The 21,111-nt window shown below is 35.4% G+C and overlaps 1 protein-coding gene across 1 annotated transcript; it reads right to left on the minus strand.

Moving 5' to 3' along the window:
* Window positions 1-3,895: 3,895 nt before the first annotated feature.
* On the minus strand, window positions 3,896-20,866 carry LOC125274470 (poly(rC)-binding protein 3-like). The gene is made up of 13 exons (XM_048200897.1): window positions 20,794-20,866; window positions 13,082-13,223; window positions 12,813-12,836; window positions 12,646-12,678; window positions 12,447-12,563; window positions 12,204-12,335; window positions 10,943-11,071; window positions 10,692-10,838; window positions 8,647-8,688; window positions 8,322-8,397; window positions 5,874-5,926; window positions 5,614-5,783; window positions 3,896-4,756 (listed from the first exon to the last, which is right to left on the minus strand). The coding sequence occupies exons 2-13, from the start codon at window positions 13,154-13,156 to the stop codon at window positions 4,702-4,704; spliced, it is 1,053 nt and encodes a 350-aa protein (XP_048056854.1). The 5' UTR covers window positions 13,157-13,223; window positions 20,794-20,866; the 3' UTR covers window positions 3,896-4,701.
* Window positions 20,867-21,111: the final 245 nt, after the last annotated feature.

The raw sequence follows: 21,111 nt of genomic DNA on the forward strand, positions 1-21,111 counted from the left end.
CAAATGTTTTAGAGAAAATAACAAAAAACTGTGTGTTGCCTCAAGGCAACATTGTACCATAATGGAATAAGGCCATACAGCCATAATAGGTTTCAATACAAATGTATCATATTTGTAAGGAAAAGAGTTAAAATGATCTAAAGGATGAATATGGATATGATAACTTGATATAATAACATAAAGATATGATGGTTTGGTAATACTTGTGTTCCACTATGGTACAATGTTGCAACAGCTGGATATACAATGTTACTTTTTATTAAATATCAAACTTTTAATACATTAAAAACTAGAGAAATTTGTTTGTTTAAGTGTCTAGTTAAAGAAATTAATGTTTTCAATAAATATATTTCTTTTTTTCTACATGAAAATGCCAAATGTTTAATTTTTTCCATTGTGGTACAATGTTGCCTCGAGGCAACAAACTTATAAAAATTAAATAAATTAAAAAATTATGAAAATGTTTATTGATTTTGTTAAAGTGTCCAATTTTAAGCAGGAAAAACAACACAAATAATTTTTTCCTCATTGATATCATATTGCGTACCATAGAGGGTTAAGGGGGCGTGTCTAATCATGAGGTGGGAGGTGCCTGTGCTGCATAGTGTGTTCGTAAATTTAGTTATCAAGATAGGGGTGTGATTCTTTTGGGTCTGGGCGTGTTTGTTTTGGTGATTTCAAATATCAACAGCATTTCCCAGAAATCACTTACTGCGCCTTTAATTATGACAAATGTCTGAATTTCTGAATGATTTCATATTTATAGTGCGAGCTTTCTTGAGTCATTGGTTCTGCAGTGATGCTGCTGAGAGAATAAACTATTTTAAAGCACAGCACATTCTGAAAGTATTAAAAAAATGATTACTATCAAGGAAAATAAACAGCACCAATATGAGATCAAGAGACTTTATTGAAAAAAAATAATAATAATATGCAAATGAAAGCATTCTACAAGTCAAACCATGAGTCATTCAGCAGCAAACATTTAAAACCAAGTTTCTTTGTTGGAAATATTAGACTGTAGTCAGCATGGAAAACTTTACCCCCAACAAATAAAATAAATAATATGTTAGTTTAACAAAAGCACAGTGTCATCCACTTTGTATATGGTGACATAACCTGTTATACTGTATAGAAAGACATTCAGAATAGCAATGCTTGTAAATCCAGACCCTGTTATATGGGTATGAATATACACTGGAGCACAATTAATGATCTATAGCAACTAGAAATGACAGAAACATACATATTCACTTACAAGAACTTATCTTGCAATGCAATGCAATGCAATAAAATGAGATTTTATGTCACATATAAAGTCTTAAATATAAGTCAACACCAAAATGCATACGTGAAATAATCATTAACTCATCAAAGCCCATTTCTTTGATATAAATAATAAACATTCTGAACTGTTAACATAGAGAAGATATACAACTTATGAATGCAATTCACAATTTAATCACTATCTATTGAAACAAGGTTGAAAAGAAAACCTAAAGATCTTGAGCAAATGTATTATACACCGATCAGGCATAACATTATGACCACCTTCCTAATATTGTGTTTGCTGCCAGAACAGCCCTGACCCGTCGAGTCATGGACTCCTCTAGACATCTGACACCAAGATGTTAGCAGCAGATCCTTTAAGTCCTGTAAGTTGTGAGGTGGATCCTCCATCGGACTTGTTTCTTCAGCACATCCCACAGACCCATACTGACCACTGCAGACCGGGAACACCCCACAAGAGCTGCAGTTTTGGAAATGCTCTGACCCAGTCATTACAATTTGGTCCTTGTCAAACTCGCTCAAATCCTTACGCTTGCCCATTTTTCCTGCTTCTAACATCAACTTTGAGGACAAAATGTTCACTTGCTGCCTAATATATCCACCCACTAACAGGTGCCGTGATGAAGAGATGATCAGTGTTACTCACTTCACCTGTCAGTGCTCATAATGTTATGCTGATCGGTGTATATAATGTTGTTTCATCTGTACATTTGACAAGCAAATGACCTGTTAAAAAGACATCATTACATTCAAATCAACTTCTATAACTGGCTCCCTTACTGTATAATCACAAGTGTTGATTCTTGACGATGTGGTCCACTGATGATTTAGTTAATGTTTATTAACTACGTCTGGACTAACACTGTAACACTTTCAATTATTCACATTATTGCAGCGCACGACACAGCATTAAATAAAGATGTAAACAAGTACATTGCTTCATATACTATTCATATACTATCAATTACTTGAAGCACAGTCAACATCAATAAAGTTGAGCTAAAATGTCAAACAATCAGTTTTTTCGAAAGGCTCAAAAATCATTAAATCACACATGACGAGCTCAGCTGGTTTGTAATTGTACAAATGATGAATAGACAATTATTTCAGGTCCAGAAGAAAAAATAAATCAGTAAAACTTTACAATAAAGTCTCATTTGTTAACATTAGTTAATGCATTGACTAACAATGAGCAATTAATTCAGTTACATTTTATTTTTAAGGTGTCCTTGTTAGTGGTCGTCACAATTGTTCTCTTGCATACTTATTATTATCTTCTGGACAAAAGTTTGGTGCGTAACTCGTTTCTCATAGACCCATGAATGAGGCGTCAAATCATGCAGATTATTGAGGAATGGTGTGCTTTATCTTTTATAAGCAAGTGTATGATGTTCACCCAGCGGGCGAATAAAGTCCCATAGTCTTAACATAGGGACAAACTTTGATGAGTCATATTTCCTGAGAGAGGATTTCCAATCATGAATCACCTTCAACGCTTCATAGCCACGCCCTAGCAACCATAGTCAAGCACCCTAACAACCCAAATCCACAGAGGGATGTCTTTATATCTGAATGTCATAGAAGCATCGGTGTTTATATCATTCATATTGCCTTTGGAGTATCATCATTGGCAGTTGCCAAGCCAATCCCTAGCAACCAAACAGAGTGTCCTAGCAACTGTTTAACAAGACCTATATCTCTGCACCAGAACATCGTATAGACATGGGGGTTGGCTCTTTTGACTCGTGCTAGCAAACAGGACTCTAGCATTGAATAGCTACATGCTAATAGTGATTAGCTAAGTGTTAAATCAGGCTAAGAACATGCTAAGAACTCTATAAAAACTCCACAGTAACCATCTGACAACTACCAACTGCCTAGCAACACCACAGCAACCACCCAGATCACTGTAGTAATGCCCTAGCAACCACCCAAAACACCCTAGCAACCACCCAGAACACCTTAGCAACTGCCTAGCAACACCCTAGCAACCACCCAGATCACTGTAGTAATGCCCTAGCAACCACCCAAAACACCTTAGCAACTGCCTAGCAACACCCTAGCAACCACCCAGTTTACCATAGCAGCCACCTGGCAACACCCTTAGCAACCAACCAGAACATCCTAGCAACTGCCTAGCAACCACCCAGAACAGCTTAGCAACTGCCTAGCAACCACTCAGGATACCCTAGCAACCGCCTAGCAACACCCTATAGCAACTGCCTACCAATAACCCAAAACACCTTAGCAATCACCTAGCAACATCCTAGCAACCACCCAGAACACCCTAGCAACTTGTCTAAGAACCACTCAGAACACCCTAGCATTCGCCTAGAAACACCCTAGCAACCGAGTGCCACATTTTCTTCATGAAAGTACATTCTAGTTATAGTTTAATTATACATTTCAGTACTGAGTACTAATTAACAATTAATTAATTAGGTTAGGATTAGGGATTAGGGTTACTATAGTAACTACATGTGTATAACATGTAACAAGGACACTGTAAATAGTGTTTTATATATATATATATATATATATATATATATATTATTCTTACTGCATTTATTAACATTTGTTAATGCTACTTATTAAAAATGTTGACGTTCACAGTGCATTAACTAATGTTAACAGATACAACTTTTGATTTTAATAATGTATTACTAAATGTTGAGATATATGCTTAATAAATGCTGTAGAAGTATTGTTCATTGTTAGTTCATGTTAACTAATAACTAATGTTAACAAATGAAATCTTATTGTAAAATGTTACCACAAAATATCACACAATGTATGAACATATATTGTGTCTTATAAATTATAAGCCAACAATGAATTCACACTGGTGTTTCATAACTAAAATTACTCTTTTTCTAAAATCACAACATTTACGCCTGCTTTGCCACTTATGAAAGTTAAATAAAGCATATTTTAATACAATTTATTGCTCACATTACATGTATGATAACTTGAATACATTTGTTATATACCGTAAAATATTGAGAAAGCAGTTAATTTAAATAAATAAGAGCAATAACAACTGCTAGACATTCAGCATGCTAAGTTTCAGTGCTAAAACTCTAAACTAGATCTAATTAATAAGACAATGCATCATATTTCTGTACACAAACACAGTTCCAAAATTACCTAAATACATGTTGCTTATTAGAATAGTTTAGACTGAAGACAATAAGAATCTTCAGTGTAGACAATAAAAACAGGCTCCTTTCAGGTGAAGATTTGTTTTAGTTTTTTCTGGAATGAGTTAATTGAAATGTCTGAATTACACTAAATGCAATTCAAAAATCCTGAGGAACCATATAAACTATATAAATTCCCAGGTTTTTAGAAAACTGGCCCAAAAACAGTTCAAGACCAGAACGTCTTAGATAAACAGAGCATAATGTGACTTCAGGAGGTTGTCATGGTTGAAGGGTCCGTCCACATGGCTGCCACATCTCTGAACCTGCAGAGAGTAACAACAGTATGTGAGCGAGGTTTAATGAGGTTCTGTTGTCTGTTCGGTTTGGTTTTCATTGTTCCCTGTCACTGTTTTCATGAGTTCTTGTCACTAGTTGGTTTCCATGGTTTCTGATTAAGTTGCGCACCTGTTTCTGGTTCCGTTCATTTCTCTCAGTTCTTCTTTGTTGTTGATGTTTATGTGGTTGTGTATCTATGTTTATTACTCCTGTGTATCTTAAGTGTTAATAAACATGTTTGTGTTTAATTCTCCTTTATTGTGCATTTACTACAGCCATAGTTTGTGACATTTAGGGTTCTTGACTCAATTTTTAAAGAACCGCTTGTCGTAAATAATTGCATAATACTTTCATGTTTAATGAGTTATTTCAATTTTATCTAGTTATAAAGTATGTCTACAAGCTGTTTAATTTATAAAATGCAAGACTTAAGACCTCAAACTTTTGAACAGTGGTGTATATTTGCCTTACATCTCAAGTTCATGTAATCATTATTTACAAAAATAAAATTTTAAATATATATTTTTAGTTTTTTTTGGGAATGATATTTTACAGTCTGAAGTTGAACTAACCTTGCCTTGTCATAAAAAGGTTAAATTATTTGATAGTTTTGACATTGACACACAGTCATGAGGGTCTGCATATTAGTGTTTTTTCTTAAAACTATTAAAATTGAATTTTAATTAAGAAATTATGAGCCTGATGAAGTCCTGATCAGTTCGAAACATGTGCTGTTCATAAATAAATGTTACATAAGGATCTGTAACTTCAGTGTGCGGACAATATATTTCCTTTCTAATTAAGAAATGAAAAATGTGTCTTTATTGCTTGCTTTGAAACTCACCTGGCATTTATGAGATACTGTGCCAGGCTGATGTTGGCAGGTGTTCCTGTAATGGTGATCTGACGGTCTGTTGACCCCTCCATGGCATTAGCAATTTTGATCTGAGCCCCAGACATCTGACGGATTTCATTAATTTTGGTGCCCTGACGTCCGATTATGCAGCCTATTAGCTGCAAACATAAAGCAGACAGATTAGAATCATCCTTACATTCTTTTTGATACAGTTGAAGGGGTTCCTGAAGATGAAGAATAATGCTCACATCATTTGGAATGGTGAGCTCATGAGTACTGGCCTGTGAACTGGCATCCACACCTAGAAACAGAAAGAGAGTGGGAGAACTGAGAAACACAGAGAACATTTTTTTGCGACATTAACCATGTTAAAACAGTACTCACTGATTAAAACCTGTTAAATGGTTAACAAGAAGTTTCTATACAGTATATACAGTATATGAAGGGTGAGCGCCGTTGGTTGCAATTCACAACCTCACCACTAGAGGCCGCTAAAATGTACACATTGCACCTTTAAATAAATTGTTAGTCCCAAGATTATTCACATTAGTGAATAAATACATAGATCTGCTATTATCATTCAAATTCTCTAGTGGTCTGGTGGTAGACTTTTTGTTAACCGTGTCAAAGTTTCCAGGTTCTAATCCACCCTCGTATAGATTTTCATCATAAAAATCAAAGATTTGGTTCATCAATGATTGTATATTATTTGTGTGAATTTTGTTTTGTGATTTCACCAGAAAGAATAGCGTCTCCGTAATGGCATTAAGCGACAGATTGACGCATTTGTCTGTGTGAGGACTGTGCACAAGTCAAAAGAGAACATAAACCCTACCTTCTTTGATTTGATTGGACATCTTAAACATTTTGACATTGACGAGCACTGTTAGTAATTTTTAAACCTTTTTGTCATCCTAAAATACAGAGTGCTGCGTAATGAAGTTCAGCAGATCAGAGCAAAAATATTATTTACTGTTTTTGGAAGTGAAAAAGAACAAGTCCTCTTATAATTTACAGTGAAAAAACATAAATTGACATTCAATTGCCTGAGTGACACTTCACATATTTCATTGAAATATGATCATTTGTTCTTATCAGTTCTTATGGGTTTTATGTTATACCTTATGTTGTTAAATTAATATTTATTGGATTATTTTAGTGTTATGTGTTTTACCATGATGCTGTTTTGTATTTGTGTGCATGACACTGGGTACACCTTCTATTTACAGTAGATGAGTTTTGATTCTACATTGCCTTCTCATTTTTTTTTTTTTTTTTTTTTACTGTAAATTTCATGGATATTTCTTTTCAGTGTCCGTTCACAGTTTTCTGTAACTATTGTCCCTCTAGTGGTTAAAAAACAAAACCAAATGCATTTTACATAAAACATTGTTTTAGTTGTGCTTTGGCTCTGTGCGGATGAATACGACCCTTCACACTTGATAATGTTTTACAATTAAAGTTTGTTAGAGAGCCACATATCTGTTCAATAAAATACCTTACTCACCTGTAATAAAAACACCATCTCCGTGTCTCTTTAACCACATTTAAACTTCCTCAGTTCTCGCCATCTCCGAAAAGCCAAGCCAATGTTGATTCTTGTTTTATTACAAGCTCTGTACAACTCCTATCGCCTTATTCTCCAAAGCTGTTCACCAAGTCAATTAAATTTCATATTTGAAATCACCAATGAAATCTGACAACAACTGTCTCATTAGTGTTGTTTCTTATGCTCAAATAAAGTTAAAAAAGCGTCTCAGAACGCTGAATGTTTCTATAGCAATCAGAGCTTCTAACAGCAGCTGCAGTGATGCAATGACTTTACCAATCTGTGATTGGCTCTTTTATATTGAAGGCGGGACTTATTCTGCCATATTGCGTGTTGCACTTTCTCCCATTCAAAAGTAATATGAGTGCAATGTCTTTATGTATGTAAAGTCTTTGCGTAATTGTAGCCAGAGCAACTTTTTTCTATTTACAGATATGACAAGACAAGCACAGGTGAGTGATTAATGGACACAATTACTCACAAAAACCATCCAGACAGGTCTAAATTATAAACATTTTTAATAGGCTTCCCAAGTGGAAAAAAAATACTAAAATGTATTTGAAATACATTTATTCCATGCTAAATATACTACAAATACATTTACATATTTATGTACTTAATTAAAAATACAATACTTGCAATTGTACTTTGTATGTAAATCAGGAGCAACTAATTTTGTTCTTAATGTGCTTTAATTGTGCAGATGTAGTGCTGAGATCAACCAAAGATATACTGAAGTATATTTGATTGTGTTAAAGTGGAAGTATGCTTTAGATACACTTTACACGCAATATCTTGCATTTAAAGACCGATATTATACAAAGATCATACAATCCTTATTAATAGTGATATTAAAACACATTTTATATGTAATATTAAGAAATGTGCAAGAAATAGTCCAAATAAAGTTTAATTATAATTTTATATCAGTAGTCTTCCCAGGTCAAAAAAAGACCATACCATACCAAAAAAAAAAAAACTTACATAGTGTACCTTTAAGTAAATGTAACTTTTAAATGCAATGAAAAAGTATATGATGGTTTGTCAAGTTGCCCATCCAGGGGGAGAAGAGTGAAAGACAAGAAAGTGAATGAAAGACCTACAGGTATATAGTGAAGGGTGTGTGGCGGGAGGGTCGGGTACGTACCAGGGAAAGCGGGGGTGGTCTGTCCGAGGGAGGTAAAGGGGGTTTGCTGCATAGCCAGCTGATGGAGCTTTGTCAACTGCTGGGGGAGGGAGGAGGGTCAGTAGTACACCTAAGAAGTTATCATTAAATAAAGGAGTCCTACAAACTCATCTAGACACTAACAAGGGGGAGCTGTGAGAAAGCTCACATACGACTTCTACTGAAAACACATAGAAATAGACCTATCAATTGTATGAAATATAATAAAGCAGGTCATGAAAAAGCAAAAGTAACAAGAACACTTTGCTAAAGAGGGATGAAGGATTAGAAGGTACATTTTACTCACGTCTGGGTGTGGAATGGCGTACTGTCCCTGAATGGTGTAGGTCTAAGATGGAAAAGAAAGAGAATCTTCATACATTATATCACTTTTGTTAATTATATGTTTAACGATAATAAATATTGTGGAACACATGCATGGGGCGATTAATTTCATGGACTGAATGAACTATGTGACACGAAATGTAGAATTTCATGACATTTTGTACACAGAAGTCTTTGCAATGGAAATATAAAGTCATCATAAAGTCTTAATTTTTTCCACAAAATTCTAACCCTAAGTTCCTTCCATTTTGTGCACAGAAGGGTCAATGTTTTACAGCTTGAATTTGTTTCATAATTGATGAATTTTACAACATTAACCCTGTTATTTTCTTGTTAATTAATGTGAAGCTGCTTTGAAACTATCTGTATTGTATAAAGCGCTATATAAATAAACGTCGGCCCATAGGAATATACTTGTAGCATGATAAGACTTTAGGTAATGAGTTATTCGTCTAAGCAAGTGGCTCACAGTAGGGCTGTGTGATTAATCGTAATAAATTTTTCGATTTTGGCTTCCAACGATTATGAAAACAAGATGATCTACGTGAAATTGTCCTGCACACTTTCCTTTTCTTCAAAGCGGCACGTTTTTGTTCCTCCCTAAAAATCCGAACTTAACATACAAATCAGCCGAATAAGAGTGTTGTAAATGCAGTCTACTATTGCTAAACTGCGGGACGGGTTTGATGTTAAACAGTGTTATTAACGTGCATTAAGCCGTGAAAAAGATACTGTTCCCTAGGCGGCCTCCTGTTCGTGCGCTCGGACAAGAACCTACACACAAAAATGTCAAAATTATCCTCGTAAACACAGTTGGTTATGTCTTAAATGAAAGTAAACACTAAAAAGAGCACGTGTGTCAGGGTTGCCAGGTTTTCACACAAAAAAAAACGCCCAATTGACCCTTCCAGAAGTTTGATTGACAGGCGATCTAACCAATCATAACACCAATCATTTTGTCCGACAAAGCAGTCAGGGGAGTTAGCAGATTAACATAAAAGTTAGGTGGACTAGAACTAGTGGATGTTCATTCATGTTTATTTGATGCTATAAATGAACTAGTAAGAAGAAATGATCGGTTCACGAGCCACTTGAGCTGAATTTCTTTAAAAATGACAAAATTTGAAATTTGAGACCAAAAGTAACATGCTCTGTCTTGTCTGTCGACGTGTTGTCAGTGTCCTCTTTGCTCCCCAGTGTATTGTGGTGAAAGATCGGCATGGCTTGTCGGATGTAGCAACAGTAACTAAAGCGTTTCAAGGGGTGAAATACACGTTTTTGATGGGGTTGCCTGGTAAAATTTGCATTCCAGGGCTAAATATCATGTTATTTTAGGTCGCTTCAACCCGAGGACATGAAAAACAACCCGCAGCAACAGTATTAAAGTAGTCCAATTCCGCAGGAAAACCACAGACTTGGCAACACTGGCGTGTGTAACAGTATAATGGATAAGTGCAGCTCTTAAAGTGACAGCAGCCTAATAAACCTGCTTCAGTCATTAATGTTAATCAAACAACAAAAGACAAAGATAAAATCACTCACTGCTCTTGAATGAATAAACTGTAGTGTCAATGCAGTGACATTTGATTACTTTATTCAATTTCTGTCGTCTATTACTTATCTGAATACCACTGTTAGTACATCTTCCTGAAAAACACTAAAGCATTATTTATTTCATTTGTATTTTCGATCTGTTGTACTATTTGTTTGTAATTAGTGTCTTTGTTCTTATTGTATTGCTGACTGTTTACTTGTCTTCAGTAACTGTTTTGAGGATTTTTACTTACATTAGTTAACCTAGTATTAGTTTCGGCTGAAGTATCGATGATTGTGAAATGTCACTAACATTTAAAATTACTCAGTGATTTCGTGATATCAATGATTTTCGATGATTTATGCCATAATCGAACAGCCCTTGCTCACAGTTGATTTTATTTACTAGTACTGCTGTATGTTTAGATCTACTGTGTCAGTGTTGGTAATAGAGTATATCCTGACCATACTCACAGGCAGAGGCTGATGCTGCAGTAACAGGCTGAGGTTGGCTGTGGCTGGAGAGGTCAGGGTGTCTGCTCTTACCTGGCCCCCAGAGAAAATGACCGGTGCAGTGGCAGGCTTCGGCCTGTAGGGAATTGTAGCACCTTTGGGAGGGGACTGGCAAGGTCAAATAAAGATGGAAAAGATTGAGAAAAAAAGTGAAAAGTGAGGGTAGACTTTAATAGAAATGTAACAGATCAGATCAATTGTCTTGTCCTTACCTCCAGCATGACCACACAGATCTGCTTCACACACTGGATGATGGCTTCTGGAGCACCTGAGATCGTGACCGCCCGCTCAGTGGAATTGGGCAGCATGTCTCCAGCCACTTGCACCTGAGCACCTGTAGACTGGAGGAAAGCTCAGCACAGTCAGACAGGACCTTGCACACAGCACTACCATACTTGTTCCTGTATATCTAAGGCACGTTGGTAAAATTTTTAATTCCTCAGTTGTAGTTGTTGAAGAAATAATGGCATTGTTTGGATACTATATGCATTGTAATTAGTGCTGCCAAATCGATTTAAAAAAATAACTAATTAATCACGTTTATTTTTGTAATTAATCGTGATTAAAAACATTGGAGTTTTTAATATTTTTATATTGTAACAATTTTACAGTTACTCTCCAAATTAAAGCTGCAGTCCGTAAGTTTTACCTCTTTGTCGCCATCTCTGTTTGAACCCTGAAATTGCAATTATTTGCAGAATTGGCATCATTTTATGAAAGAAAAGCCAGAATCACTGGTACTAATACCACTACTGATGTCTCTATGAAATTGATTTTTTAAACATTAATTATAGACATTCAACATCACAGTATAACTGAAAGTTATCAATTTCAACATTTATTAGGGTTTAAAAAATAACAACTTTTAATTTAAGTGAACTTAAAACAATCTTTCACATCTTCAATTCTAAATTATATGTTGTCTTTGTTCTTTGATGAACATTAATGTCAGACATCACAGCAACTGGTTTATTAGGCTGCTGTCACTTTAAGAGCTGCTGCTGCCGATCATGACGTGAATCTCATTTTCTCACAACTCTTTAAGTTCATTTAAGACTTTATTGAACTCATTTAAGACTGCTCTTATGAGGATACTCGACAAAACTGGCATTTTGGCATAATTCTGTGTGTTATTGTTTGTTCAAGCGTGAAAGAACTCGATACTGGCGTGCGTCTTTTTGTGCACACGAGTCGTGTGTGTCACATGACACGACATTCACAGACAGCGCGTTCTTGTTTGTCTTGTGGCGCTTTAATGGTTTAAAAGCATTTTCTTGAATAAGAGTGTGATCGTATAATGTAGCCAAATTATGACGGAAAAAACAGATGCTGCGTTAACTGCATTAAACATTTTAACGCGTTAAACTGAAAAAAATATATAATTGCATGCGTTAACCTGCTAATTTTGACAACACTAACTGATGCACTTTATAAAATATGTGGATTATAAAAAAGTTATAAGTTTAAACATACCTCCCTCATCTCCTTAATCTTGGAGCCCCCCTTCCCGATTAGAGAGCCACACTGACTGGCCGGCACCACCAAACGCAAGGTCACTGGAGGCTTACTTGTAGCCTGGCTGTTGCTCATAGAGTTAATGATATCCTGGGCACAACCAAAACACCAGTTACCATTATTTTTACAGTTTTTATTGACTCGTTTTGGGGTTTTATTTATGTATATATAATATTTTAATTCAAAAATGATGTCTGATACTTCTTCAAACTTGTATGCGATCATGGCGAAGGCCTTGAATATGGCGTCTGTGGGTCCTGTGATGGTAACTATCCTCTCTGGGCAGTTCCCCTCTGAAATATTTATGCGTGCGCTACTCTGTAGAAACAGTTTGTGTTGTGTTTTAATAACCATGTTGCACTGATCACAGCACATAAAATTAATTGTAAATGTTACTTACTTCCTCGCGCATCTTCTTCACAGTTTCCCCTTTCTGAAAAGAATACATTTTTTTTTTTATAAAACACAGACTGTTGTACAAATCTACATGTTAACAATCCATACATTGACTGATACAAACTCCAGGGTTTGCAAACATTGGCTTGGTGGATGAATGTAGTAATTTACCTTGCCTATGATGCTGCCAACCTCCTGTGAGATAAAAAGAGAATGAGTTTGATAATTGCAAACTTCAATCCAATTATTGTGCAGCCTAACTAAGGGGAGCATAACACTAAAGTGCCATAAAAAACATATATCAGTTAGATCTACTTTATTTTAAGGCATTTTCATTCTCTTACAAAACATACTGTGTCCACAATCTGCTCTTTATCACTGGTAGACGTATTAACATGGTGCAGTAAATTCTTGAGATTCGGTGCATGTTGTTCTTTTACCTTGCCATGCATGAGGAGCCTGATAGTCAGAGTGACATTGAGCCCTCCTTCAGACTGCACTTTGTTGGGCTCCATGGTGAGGATTTAGGATTGGGTGAATGACTTCAGGAGCCGTTCAGGAATACAGGGATCACACAATCACCTAAAAGTTCAAAAGAAGCAAACAAACAAACAAACAAAACTTAAAAGCTTTTTACATATATATATTTAGATCTTAAAACAAAAGCAGATTAAAATGTATCAGAGAAACAGAGAGAAACAATATATACCCCACAGATCATTTATTATACCATGTTGTAAATGTGCATTTTTGAGTGGAAGGAAAAACATGCTGTTTTCGTGCATGTGTCTTTAAATGCAAATGAGCTTCTGCTCCCCGCCCCCTTTCCAGAAGAGGTTGTACAGCTCGTGCTAAAACTAAAACATCTGTTTGGTTTTGATTATCATCTCTATCGTGGCCATGCTCACGTGACATTGCAGTTCTTCATCATCACAAAAGTTTATTATATGCATGCATTTTAAAGGGGTCATGAATTGAGAAATCATCTTTTCCTTGAGCTTTTGATATATAAGAGCTCATCGTACGATAAGAATATCCTGTAAGTTTCAGAACTGAAAACTTCCTTGTTAGTCCAATAAAAGCTTTGACTGATCCTGGATTGTGCCTGTCATAGATAGGTGAAACCCCGCCTCCGCAGAAGAAATCAACGCCTACTTCAGCCCCGCCCACAGCATGGGAATATGATTATTTATTTTCAACAATGTGAATGTCTCAGTTGAGCTTTATTTATTTGTATTCAGTACATTTCACTGTGGATTCTTTGGTAAATCAATCACATTTCAGTGCAAACAGACTTTTACAATATGGACTCGACAGTAATGCAACAACATGTCAGTAACTGTGTTCATTCTAATGCCTGATCTGATATTAATGATTCATGTACAGTCACATGATCTTTGTCTGTGTGTCAGTAAATCAAACCAGTGACTAAACGCTCAACTTCACCTTGTTTCTCTTAGTAGGATGAAAATAATCTGTTATTTAAACGGTGATTAAATTATATATAGAAAGCGATCAAAGAACGCTCCCTTTACAATCGCTGGAGCTGTCAATCAAACAGCGCGAGTTTATCAGTGACTGAGTTCTGGACTCCCATCAAAACTCATGCTTTATTCAACAAATCTCTTAGTTATATTGAGTTTGCACTGTTAGTTATGATGAAATCGTTCATTAGTGTGCAGAAATTAAGTTTCAATGATGAGATCATGAACTCAACAACATGTCTGTGATCGACTACAATGTTCATCACTGCAACCTTTTATGCCACAATCTAAATATAATGCCGTATTAGACGATTAGATTTTTTTAGAGAGTAATATTTAGCTATTTCATATGCAAAGATGTCAGCCAATCACAGCAGTGGGCGTTTACAGTGAAGTCTCACAGCAGACACGCCCCTTAAAACAGAGCGTTCAAATCAGAGGATAAAATATTATTATTACTGCAGCCTTCGATGTTACAGATTAGGATAGTGTCTAATTAAAGGATTGTGTGTGTAATTGTAGGTGACTTATATGCCATTAGCCAAGTTTATCAGCATGTCACAACTTCATTTTCATGTGCCTGCATCATTTCACGGCTCAAGTGACTGACTGAAATAAACAGGTAACATGTATCAAATAAAATGCTGTCAAATACGAAAGAGTAGACTGCATTAAAAGAAAAGCTTTTCAGAAAACAGCAGACGTTAAGTCTAAATAAATCTCAAAATGTTGAGAATGTTGCTTTGCCCGTCTCAGACCAGCAGGCAGTGGTCAGATAGAGATGGATGAGATCTACAGCCAGATGTCCTCCAATCTCCCACAGGACGCCAGATTACGTAAAGACTTTAATCCAGATTATCAACATCCAGGGGTTGGTGTCCAGTCCCTCTTAACAGCAAAAATAATCTACTGAAATCCACTACGATCTGTGCCAGGCCTTATAAACCTCCTGGGTTATAAAAAAAAAGAAGTGTTTGCGTGTCATAGTAGAGACGGTTCACATCTTCAGATATTAAAAGCTCAAGAGCATGTTGAACAGTAGATACATTTTTGAAGAAAAAAATGTTTTTAAGACAGCAGGATGAGCCATTAATCATGAGGCAGGATTATACACAACACACTTTCATAAGGGCCAATCAGGACCAAACAGATGGCATTGTTTTGTGCAAAGGGATCATAGATGAATCAGGTCTGATTCTGAAACACTTTGGGTCCATAATGCCTCTGAGGTAGAAGAGCTTTGTTTTTGCATTGTTAATTAGTGTTTCACTTCTGTCTGATGTGAGGAGGTTGTGCAGAAAACAAAATGGCCACATATGGCACCGTTTGAGGCATGTTTGCTTCAAATTAGCTGTTTTTCGAACTCGTCTTTCCTACACATGAACACACTGATGCAAAAGTCCATGCATTAACAAACAGATGTTTAAACAAGGCTGAAACAAGGTTTCTTGTTTTCTTTTATTAGTAAGTTAGACATTAGCACTCACAGTAATAGTAAATATACTGCATTGTGTAGCCAGTCTGGATCTACACTGTAGAAAAATGTGGGGGGGGAATGGTAATGTCTGTTTAAAAATAGAAAAATACTGGCAGAAAAAAAACATAAAAACTGTAAAAAAAAAAAAACACACAAAAAAAAATATTTATATACGGTAATTTCTTATCCTACAATGATTATTACTGCAATTCTACACAAAATCTCCTTATAATCCCATACAATCTTTAACTTTTAATACATATTTTGTTAGAATACAGTCATACACCCCTAAAACACAAATACTGTTAATAAATAAATAAATAAATATTTAAAAAACAGCAGCTGTGGTTGCCAGAAATTTACCGTAAAAAAATGCAATAGCAACATTTTAGGTTTTACTGATTTAACTTAAATTTACAGTAAAAATCCGTTTTTCATTAACTGATATAATGTTAATTTACCAACCTAATGAAGTACTAACATCTGTTTTGCACCTTTGTAATACACTGACAACCACCAATAACAAATGGTGATGAGAGTCACATGATGAATCAAAGCTCATTAAGCTAAGCACGTTAATACTGATATATATAAGGAGCACAGTGTCATTCACACAATAAACATCATCACGGTAACACACATCACATTAAAAAATGCAATAAACATTAATTTAACAACATTAGACGTAACATAAAACCTTACTGTACATAACCTTACTGTAAAAACCTAAGAAACATTGTTATTTCAACGAAAATACATCAAATGTGAAGTTGGAAATTCTGGGAATGTCAATTTATGGTTTTTCAATGTATAGTATTTTACTGTAAAATTACATTAAATGTAATCTATAACAGTTATTCACTGTATATAGTACAGAAACTTTCTATTAACAAATTAACTGTTTTTTACCGTAGTATTTTTACAGTCTTTTAATGTTAAAATCACGATAATTTTTTACAGTGTATGTACAAGTACTATTATTTAACCTTAAAGAAACCTCACTTTAACAAATACATTATCTTAAATGTTAAGAAAAACACAATGAATAACTGCAGATGTCTGTAGTTATACATTCATTTCCTTTTTTCTATTTTTACAGAAAAAAAATCTGTAAAATATTGATCAACATTTTATCTAAAATTACACATTATTCTGTAAAAATACAGAAAAAATCCTTTTAAAAAACACAAATTTGATGTAATACCAAAATACAAGCAATTCTATGTTAATTTAGTGGAAATTTCATTTGCAAATATCTGTAAAACAGCATTTTTTGACAGTGTATGGGGGTGCTTCAGGGTCCTAAACATTATCCAAAGAATGTACTGTAAGATCAGCCTCAGCAGAAACTATAATAATATATTGACAAATCAGATTTCACTGACTGAATCCCAGTTAACTCACACACCACAATGAATGTCTAAATCAGTCTCTAATTTGCTTTCATGCCAACAAACATTTAATTCATGACCTCAGCTTGCACATAGAGAATTCATGGCGGAAACATTTCGGTAACACTTTATTTGAACTAGTTGCTTATTAGCATGCATGTCACTATGGCTGTTTATTAGTATAAACAAAGTCCCTTTAAGACAAGTCATTTCATTCAGCGGCCATCTTTGAAACGCCTCTCGGTCATACAAGCGCAGCTCCTATCTCTTTTAATGGGGAAACATCAAATTCTCCAAAGCTGTTCGCCAAGCTTTCGATTAAATTTCATATTTGAAATCACCAATGAAATCTGACAACAACTCTCTCAAAAATTTTGTTTCTAAACTCTTGAATCATGACAAAAAACGTCATTTTTCAGGCTGGATCAAGCTAATGTGAATGCGCATCTCTATAGGAAGTGTGTGTCTGACTGTTTCTATAGGAACCGGAGATTCTAATAGCCACTGCAGTGATGCGATGACTTTACCAATTGGCGATTGGCTCTTATTTAGAAGGCGGGACTTATTCCGCCATATTGTGCGTTGCACTTTCTCCCATTCAAAATAATACGAGTGCACCGTCTTTCTATATATATATAAAGTCTTTGGTATAAAGCACATATTAATGCTTTATTCTGCATGACCACATTCTACATCATACCCAATACCTAAACTACCTTACGAACTATTAAAAAGCAGTAATTAGGAGTTTATTGAGGACTAAGTTAATATTGGACACTAAACTAAAGTGTGACTAAAATGTCACTGCCTGTTGTTTTCGATTGCTGCTCCAATGCCAGTCTGGGATAAGTTACTTTTACACTTAAATTAAATTTGAATCAGGAAACTTTCATTAGAAGGATCTTTTACTGCTTCTTTCTATGTAGTCTTTTGTTTTCACTGGCGCCTATGCTTTGGATAAAAGCGTCTGCTAAATGAATAAATGTTCCTATGTGAGTTTACACCCAACCCAAGTCAAATCTGCTTTGATTCAGCCATTCTTTCGTCTTTTTTTTCAGGGTTTTACATGCTTTGTTATACTAAGACAGCAAGAGCTGTTATATATTTTTACAACTGACTATTGCACAACTGATTAAGTATTGACATTACCACTGGATGTAGAGTAATTACATATCTCACAGTCTACTGTTGTACAGAATATCGGATCACCCCCACTGTTTTCAGGAGCCCATCAGTGATTCTGGCCTGTAGAGCATTGTAAGAGCAGCGCTGCTCATGACATCTGATTGGGAAAGTGGGTCAAGCTTTCTACTAAAGAGCTTCTGGCCTCTTCCTCTGTAGCGCCTATCAAATTAAGCACGCTTTGTGCATGGCTGAGCAATGCTCAGAAAAACTCCCCCCGTTTCCACTGCGCATCTCTGCACGGCATTCAATGTAGAAACATGTATTGCAGAAGAGGGTCTTCCCTGTCTGCAGTGTGACTGAGGCTTTAGTTCACATAAAGAATGACATCTCTTATTTAAACCTACTGAAGCATGCGTTAATACAGGAAGGAGATATTAAGAATGAAAAAACAAACATTAAAAAGAGACCACTTTATTTGTGTATTATATACAATATCATTAACTGTTCGCTGCACTGTAAAAAAATGATTCCGTAAAAACCGGATAATGTACTGGCAGAAAATTACCAGGACATTATCTAGTATTTTTGCGGACATTTCTGTTAACCCTAAAACACAACGCAATGAAGTTCAAAATTCAAAATACAGGTAAAACATCTCTAAAAAAAAGTAAATAACGAAAATTCTGTCAAATGAATACAGTACATTTGGCCCCATTTTTACAGATTTGTTTTAGAGTGTGGGTTAAAAACAACCCAGTTTGAATTATTTTGGCAACCCAGTGCCGGGTTGTTTTGACACAGCATGTTGGGTTAAATGTTTGACCCAACATGCTGGGTTGTTTTTTTTAACCTAAATTTTGGTGCAAAATTACTATATTGCTGGATTAAAATGAACCCAAAATGGGTTTGAAATTAAACATAGAAATCTTGGACATTATAAAGTCTCCTGTACACACACAGAATGACTATCAAAAGGTAAAAATGTATTAAAAACGAGAACAAGAGCAAACGCTGTCAAATGTAACACCGTGCATGTTAGAAGAAGAGCAGAAAACAATGGCAAACATGCATGAAGGTGATTGATCTCTAGGGATTTATTGTTCCATATTATTATTATTTTTTATTGTCATATTTTATTGTCCTGTCTACACTCTAAAAAATGCTGGGTTCAAAACAACCCAAGTTGGGTTGAAAATGGACAAACCCAGTGATTGGGTTCAGTGTGGGTAGTTTTATTTAACTCAACTATTGCTTAAAAATTACTGTATTGCTTGATTAAAATGAATCCAAAATATGTTGGCAATTAATATGTTTAATAAATAATATTTAAACAATAAACTTATTAACAAATGTTCTCCTTTTGATTATTATTGTTTCCTCTAGTAATTATGTGTCTGATTTTTAATTTCCAACATACTTTGGGTTCATTTTAAGCCAGCCATATAGTCATTTTTAATCAATAGTTGCTGGGTTAAAACAATCCTATCGATGGGTTTGTCCATTTTCAACCCAACTTGGGTTGTTTTTAACCTGTACTGTGGGAACAGGTATTATTCAGTTCACAGGAAGAAACCAGAAGTTACTGCGATTGAACACAAACTCACAATTAAACTCAGGCAACATTTAGAAAGGTGGTTTATTTTATATTTAATAAGCCCACTAATTAGTTCAAATTCTAGGAACAAAAATGATTTCTCAAATGCGTGATCCAACTAAGAAATATAAAACATAACATTTTCTTGAATGACAGCCGTTCTAATTGTCAGTGTCTCTGTAAAGCATTCACTGTTTAATAGCTTCGAAAATAATGGAAACGTCATAGAGTTCAGATTCTGATCTTGTCTATCCACTGACAAACAAATATTGCAGAAGAGGTTCTGGTATAAGACATAAACCATTCTCTGATCAAAGAAAAGCCAAACATGTTTGTCATTTTGGAAAAGTGACACAGTAACTAGAGTTGCATATTCATGGATAGCTAAAAATGATTTAAATCAGACTCTGAATCGCCCTAGTAAAGCCAAGAGCATGAATTGATAAAGCTATTTTATGATGATGATGATGATAATCTGGATAATGGCTGTACGGTTCCTTTTGTTCTGATATTTTCAGTTCTAATCAAAGTCAATTCCGGCACAATGTCGCCTCAACTCTCTGTCACATACAAAAGCGCTGCATATATCCACAGACAAGTCTCGTGGTAATTACCCAGTAATTAAATTATCCTACACAAACTTAGTTAAATGTACGCATTGTTGTGCGGTCAGCAGTGAGGAAGAAATAAAGGACTAATTCTCTCCTTCCTCAAACATGTATTGCTCTTTTGTATTCGTTTAATTAGGTGTAGTGACTCGTTTAGAAATATCCTCGAGAATCAAATCCAGCAATAACGTCCAGCACGGTTTAAACAATAGTTGTAGCGATTCATGAATTAATGATATGTTTGGCCTAGAAGCGGATACGGTGGAGATGTTTTAAACCAACATCTGGATCATTTTGTAACGCTATTTATAGTACGATCAATCAAAAATAAGTATAACGTCAACATTTATGCATTTGTTTTCAATCAAAAGGAATGCAAGTTACATGTTATCAATTTCCATTTTCTTTCAAATTTTGTTTGCAGAATTCAAAACAAAACACCCTAAACATAGAAGCCTGAAAAGCAGATTTACCTTTGGTGCTACTGGAAGCAGATGGACACCACTTTCGACGTTTGCGAAAAGATTAATAAAAACCGGATGACGGGCAAAGGGAAAATTATTTTTTCCCCTATCCTCTTGGTTAACTCAGATTGAAAGGTGGCATCCAATTGGCTAGAAGACAGAGTCATGTGAACGCAATGTCACGACACGTGACTTTCTAGCGAAACAGAGTGATGGCGAAACGCAGTTGGACTGGAGTGATTTCAGGGTTCGGTTTTGATCTTTGGACAGTGTCGAAAAGCGGGTCAGGAGACCACGGGCGCAGAGGTTTCCCCTCGGATCTGTCCA

This window comes from Megalobrama amblycephala, linkage group LG8 (assembly GCF_018812025.1).
Source record: "Megalobrama amblycephala isolate DHTTF-2021 linkage group LG8, ASM1881202v1, whole genome shotgun sequence".
Classification (NCBI taxonomy): domain Eukaryota; kingdom Metazoa; phylum Chordata; class Actinopteri; order Cypriniformes; family Xenocyprididae; genus Megalobrama; species Megalobrama amblycephala.